We start from the raw sequence: 6,000 nt of genomic DNA, 5'->3' as shown, positions 1-6,000 counted from the left end.
TGTGTGCATCATGTCGTGTCATGTCTGTATATAAGGTGGACAGTGAATGGGATGACGACGCCAGTGGGAAGTTGGGAGAGGGTGGACACGTCCCCCTTTAGCCACCTCCAGAAGCTAATGTCAGTGACACTGTCCTGCCCCAGTAGGAGCTCAGGCCTGGGTTGCAGTGTTAACAGTTGCTACAGAGAAACGTTTCACTTTTGATTCTGTGGAATTTTGGAGTTAAAGTGCCAAACACTGACTTCGTTTTTCCAATTTTCCCGTTTGTGTGACTGTACTTGGAGTGGAGTAGACCTTGGCCTGCTCCTCATCTGACACTGGGTATAATGATGTGGGCACTCTTACTTGAGACGTGGACAAGTTTTCATTTTTGGTTTTGGGCCACACCCGGCAGTGCTCAGGGCTTACTCCTGGCTGTGCTCAGGGATCATTCCTGGTGGTGGTCAGGGGACCTTACATGGTTCCAGGGATAAAACCTGGGTTGGCTGTGTGCAAGGCCAGCACCTTACCTGCTGCACTCTTTGCCCCTCCCCTCCCCCACCCCCCAAGGCTAATGGGGCCTCCCTCCCACGTGTTTGAGTCTCAGCATCACCCAAATATGCACCTTTAGATGCCACAACCAATGAGCCCCTTGACACTATCAAAAGGGCCAAAAGCCCATCTGTTGCTAGCAATTGGTTTATACATATAAAAACGCAAGGTTTTATTCTCGGAACCAATACTAAGCAGAGCATAGTTTCTTGTTTCAGCACATGGAGCTGCATGCAGTTTGACAAGTCCATCGGGTGATGCCTTCTGAAAGACGTATCCTTTAAGTTAGCTTTTAGTTATGAAATATGTAATGGGCCGGAGAGAGCTCAATGGGCTGGGTGCTTGCTTTAAATGCAGGAGGTCCAGGTTTAATCCCTGGCACAGCATGGTTGTCGGAGCACTGCTGATGTGATCCAAAACCAACAAAAAGACAATTCTAAATTTAACATGTGAAATAAATATACACCAAGCTATCAAGTAAAACCCACTGTAGTTACATCTGGATTGAAGAGCTTTAATCAAAAAGTTATTGCACCACAAATGAAGTTTCTACAGCAGGTTTAGATAGTACAATTGCTATGTACAACAGGGTGGGAGTTCAAGGTCTGACGCCATGGCAAGTTATATATACTGTCACAGAACAATTTGTACAAGTAAAAGTGCATTGAATCACTTTGTATATTTATTTCACGCTTCCTCTTAAAGCTGAAGGAATTTCACCATGCGGGAAGAAAGCCTAATCAGCTCCTAAGCAAGTACAATCTTAGTGGGGGCCCCTAAACAGCACGGAGAACTGCCAGGGACGTGGGAGTGTATGAAACCAGCTCAGTGGCTGGAGGAGCCAGAGGCGGTGGCTGGCGCTCCCACAGCTGTGCTGTGCTGCTGCGGCTCTGCCAGCTCCTGAATTCTGAAGCTCGTGGGGGTCTGTCCTGGAAGGCGGAAGTTCTAGTTTATAAATAAAGTCACCTTTCTGTCCAAAGAACAGAACAGAACACCTGGTTCATGACCCCATGAGGGAAATGGGAATGGAAACTAGTATTCTGAACCTGGACTATGCTGCAGGGAGGAACCACGGGAAGAGGTAGGTCACTGAAAGAAAGATCTGAGCCCTAAGCACATTGAGAATTGTCACTTATATCATGGGAAAACTGACAAATTTAGTTCCAATTACTAATTCAGTTTTTCTTAACCGTGAAAATTGTATCAAATATAAACCAGTAAATGGTTTCTCTCTAGGTTTGATACTGTGACTTATCCAGGGCAAACATGTTCCTTTATCTTAAAAATAATGGATACATATTATGTCTCCATAATCCCACTTTCTACAGCCATATATAAATGTAGTGTAATCTGAAGTACTGAGGCAGGGGGGTCCAGATCAAGGGAGACTGCCTCTAATGTGGCCAAGGCTGCGGGGAAGAACAGTAGTCTGTCCTGAATAGCAGAGAGTGTGATTAGCATTTGCTCTGGGTTACAGCACAGAATTAAGAGCAAAGCAAATGAAATCCCACAGAGTTTCAGCAAAATTACAAGGGGCACAGCCATTCCCATCTCAGAAATAATTTCCATTTCCTCTTGATGCTCTGATTTTCCTTTAAGAACACCATTTAGTTTTATAATACAGAAGACGTTTATAATAGTGAAGAGCTTCAGCTATAAAAAATAGTTTAAAATGGTTTACCAGCAACCTATCCAAGACAAGTACATTCAGTGAAAAGGCAATTGAGTGTATTTGGTACTATTACGATTTTTACACATCTGCTACTTTCCTTCCATAAAATGGGCTTCTGTCACGGAGTTGCATATTTGTTAATCCACACTGGCCCCAGAGAACCTTCACCATAGACACACTGAAGGTTCTCGGTGGTTGGGGAGATAAGGTGAAATAGTATTTTCTTGACAGGAAGGGTTAAGAAGCCTCTTTTACCTCATCGAAAGCCAAACATGCTCCCTGGTAGGGGATCAGAAAAACTGCCTGTGCTGAGCGGGTTCTCTGTGGCAGCAGCAGGTCTGGCTGCTGGGTTTGGTTCCCAAGGCTGCTGTGCTGTGTTGTGTCATGCCCAGCGTCGCACTACCTGGCAGCTGTGCCTCCTGACAGCCGCTGATGGCTTCTGCTTTAAATGCCAACATGAGAAGTCAGTAGGCTTGGGTGCGAGGGCCCCCTCCAGCCAGCGCTGGCATCTTAACAGCATAGTGGAAATGGGCGGTGTGGCAGGACCCCGCTGGGTGATTAGAATGACACAGGATCCGCTACCTCCTGAGGTTTCTACCAGCCTGCAGGGAAGTGGGCCTCAAGTCTTGTAAACAATGTTTAGACGCTTGTACAAAATACTGCAGTTACAGTGATTAAAAACCCACCCTGCCTAGTGTGTCAGTGTTCTTTTCACAGAAAAAGTGTCCGTCCGTGGAGCCCCTGCCTGGGCTTGCTTCCCCTAGGACCACGGGATCCGAGGGCTGGAGATGGAGGGCCGAACGCTGCCCTTGGGAGCTGGCTTGGACCCGAACCATGACATCTGGGTTTGAAAGAGAAAAGACCTTGAGTGAGGAAATTGGGAGTCAGGGGCAGATAGCATAAAGGGTCCCCTAATGCCAGCCTTCCTGGAGATGAGTGGGCAGCTGACACCAAGGCTGGACCTGCCAGGCTGCAGGCAGAGTTGGGAAGGGAAGCAGGAGAGAAAACAGTGGACAGGAATAAGTGGAACTGGAGGCCATTTTACTAAAGTTTTTCTTGTTATGCAAGTAGTTCCGGAGTACTTTTGTTTTTACTTTTCACAGTGCTGGGACTGAACCCAGGGCCTCACACACGCAAAGCATATAATACCTAGTCATCGAATGTTTTACTTGGCTTCTTGAGCACACCCAGCTGTGCTCAGGGCTTACTCCTGGCAGTGCTCAGGGGACCTGATGTTGTGATAAGAGGAATCAAACCAGGGCTACTATGTGCAAGGCAAGCACCTTAACCTCTCTATCACCTCTCTGGTCCCAGAATAATTTCATATTTAAAAACTTTTTTTTTTAAAGTCCTGGTCAAGCTGAGGCTCCTGACAAGTGGGATTGGTGAAAAGTGCTCTGAAAAGCATGGTCAGTTCAGTACAGACCTGGGCACAGAGCAGCCCTCAGACAATTCTGCCACAGGTCAGTGGCGAGACAAAAGCTGCACAGGGCATGCTCCCGGAGCGCTGTGGGCGCTGTGCTCCAGCACAGCAGGGCCTACCTTATACTCCAGGGTCTCCTTGAGCATGCTCTCTTCCTCCTGTGAAAAGTTCAGCAACACCGACACGGCTTTTATAAGCTGGAATGCCTGCAACACAGAGGTCAGGCTGCCGTGGGCCTGGGGCAGAGTCTCAGAGGCAGCCTCTGAGTCCGCCTGTGATTCGAGCAAGGCCCTGTGTAGGCAGGAGGGGCCTGCAGAGGCCTCCAGCGACCACCAGTCTTTTATTCCTTACCACCTCTGGCTGGGCCAGCAGCAGGAGCAGGACGCAAGTGCTGGTGACTGGGCCCTGCGCCCTGGGCCCTGGCACACCCCCCAGCTCACTCCAAGGCCCCACCAACTGCCACCACTCAATCAGTGAGGCCAGCAAGAGAAGGGAGCTTGCTCAGGTCAAGTCAGAACATGGGGGTGGAAGACACAGACTTGAGAGAAGGTCCAACAGGCTCAGTTCCTCCAGCCAGGTTCCCCCAACAACCCCTAAGTGCCTTACCTCAGATTCGCGACAGGACATGAACTTTAAAACCACGTGCTTCAGGTACTCGAAGTTGATCTCCCGGGAGTCAGTCAGGTCAGCATTATTGGTCATGACAGGAGCCAGGCTTGGCATCTCGGGTCCGGGCTTCTCCCGGACTTCAAAGAGCTCGTTGTCAGGTCGAATTTTCTGAAAAACCAACATAAAGAAGCTGCATCAATGCTTCAAGGCAGGTCAGGGGTCCCATGAGAGTCTCAGCTGCCTCCCACATGGGCAGGCCCGTACTCCCTCAATCCCCTGCCATAGGAAGCACCAACACCGGGAAATCTTGGCTCTTCCCCGAGTCTATGCTGAGGTGCTAGTACCCCAGCATGTGGCCTAGAGCTCTGCCACCTTCCTGAACCTTGGACAATGGACAGGCCGGGGGCAAGAGAGCACAGGCCCAAGGTTGGGGCCTCTTCATTAGAGCTTGCTCACTCTGCAAAGTCATCTGCAACCGGGGAACCCTGCATTCACCTGACCCGGAGGCACTCACCAGCTCCTTCTGCAGTGTCTTTCGGAGTTCCAGCATCCTCTGTTGCATCTGCTTTATGGTCTGAGACAAAACCCCCGCCCCCCGAAAAGAAGACCATTTGTTAAAGGCACATTTAACCACCTTTAAGTTGCAAGGGAGACAAAATGGTTCCCCCGCCACACACACCTGTGAGGGTACCTGCTTCATCCCAAGGTCACCCTGTGCCTGCTGCCCTAATCTGGCCCGACATGGATGGCACTTACTTGCTTTCCTGCCCATAAACCCCTGGACCTAGCTGAGCATGGGGACCTGCACTGGCCAGGCTCAGCTTTGTGCTGGGTGTCCTGTCCCACTGGGATTACCATCGAGGAGCTCCCACCCGCCACCATGTCTACACTGCCAGCCCACTCTGGCTGGTCCTAGCTGGGGAGGAAGATTCGGCCCCTAAGACTCACCATGATGGACTCTAGCTATTCCCTTGGCAGTAAGCTCAGTTAGCGCCTTGGACCTTGGGTGGCATGGGTCTTGGGGTCTTGGGCAGGGATCTCTTTCAAATTAGGGATTTCTCAACCCTAGTCCCTAAAGCAACAGAAACTCAGGGGCTCCCCCAGGCCTTACTGAGTGGCGAAGGTTCACTTCTGTTTTCAGCTTTTGGGCCACACCCGATGGTTCTCAGGGTTTACTCCTCACTCCATGCTCAGGAATCATACCTGATGGTGCTGGGGGATCATATGGGGTGCTGGGAATGAAATATGGGTCCGCTGCATGCAGGGCAAGCACCCTAACCACTGTACTATTGCTTGGCCGCTGAGGTTAAACCCAGCTCAACGAGTCCTCAAGCACTTCTGGTCTCTGAAGTCCAGAAGTACTGGGCTGAACAAGGGCCACATGGTTTGGATTTGTATCCTCAAGTCCAGAGGCTGTACACTCCCCCTGAAAGCACATCTGCTACTTTATCTTGTCTCATTTGATTTTCTAGGTTTTAGGCTCATTAATGAACTCCACAAAGCATACTGAGTCCTCACTATGCCAAGTATCCCTGTCCCAAGGGGCTGGAGAAGAGAGGGAGACAAATAACTGGCCTCAGAGGGCAAGTGGTGTCCCACATACAGAGTATCAGAGGCCTTGACAAGAGGCTTCACTGGTCACATGACACTAAAGAAAGTGAGGGTGATGGGGGGAGGGCCTCAGCTGGGGTCTTCAGGTGCAAAAGTCCAGTGGTAGGAGTGGGGTGCTGAAACACACTGAGGGCAGACATGTGTGTGTGGGTGC

The 6,000-nt window shown here is 50.1% G+C and overlaps 1 protein-coding gene across 3 annotated transcripts in view; it reads right to left on the bottom strand.

Annotated features, from left to right (window-relative positions):
* Nucleotides 1-1,468: 1,468 nt before the first annotated feature.
* Nucleotides 1,469-6,000, bottom strand: part of GOLGA1 (golgin A1) — a 46,784-nt gene continuing 42,252 nt past the window's right edge. For all 3 annotated transcript variants that reach the window (XM_056138665.1, XM_056138666.1, XM_056138667.1), the window contains 4 exons: nt 4,750-4,809; nt 4,233-4,403; nt 3,746-3,832; nt 1,469-3,044 (listed from right to left, as the gene is read on the bottom strand). In XM_056138665.1, coding sequence (XP_055994640.1) covers nt 2,964-3,044; nt 3,746-3,832; nt 4,233-4,403; nt 4,750-4,809 — 399 coding nt within the window. In that variant the 3' untranslated portion in view covers nt 1,469-2,963. The remainder of the gene's footprint in view (nt 3,045-3,745; nt 3,833-4,232; nt 4,404-4,749; nt 4,810-6,000) is intronic.

The sequence above is a fragment of the Sorex fumeus genome, unplaced genomic scaffold, assembly GCF_029834395.1.
Source record: "Sorex fumeus unplaced genomic scaffold, SorFum_2.1 ptg000129l, whole genome shotgun sequence".
In the NCBI taxonomy this organism is placed as follows: domain Eukaryota; kingdom Metazoa; phylum Chordata; class Mammalia; order Eulipotyphla; family Soricidae; genus Sorex; species Sorex fumeus.
Note: the sequence above shows the minus strand (reverse complement) of the source record. Positions and strands in the feature narration are given on the sequence as shown.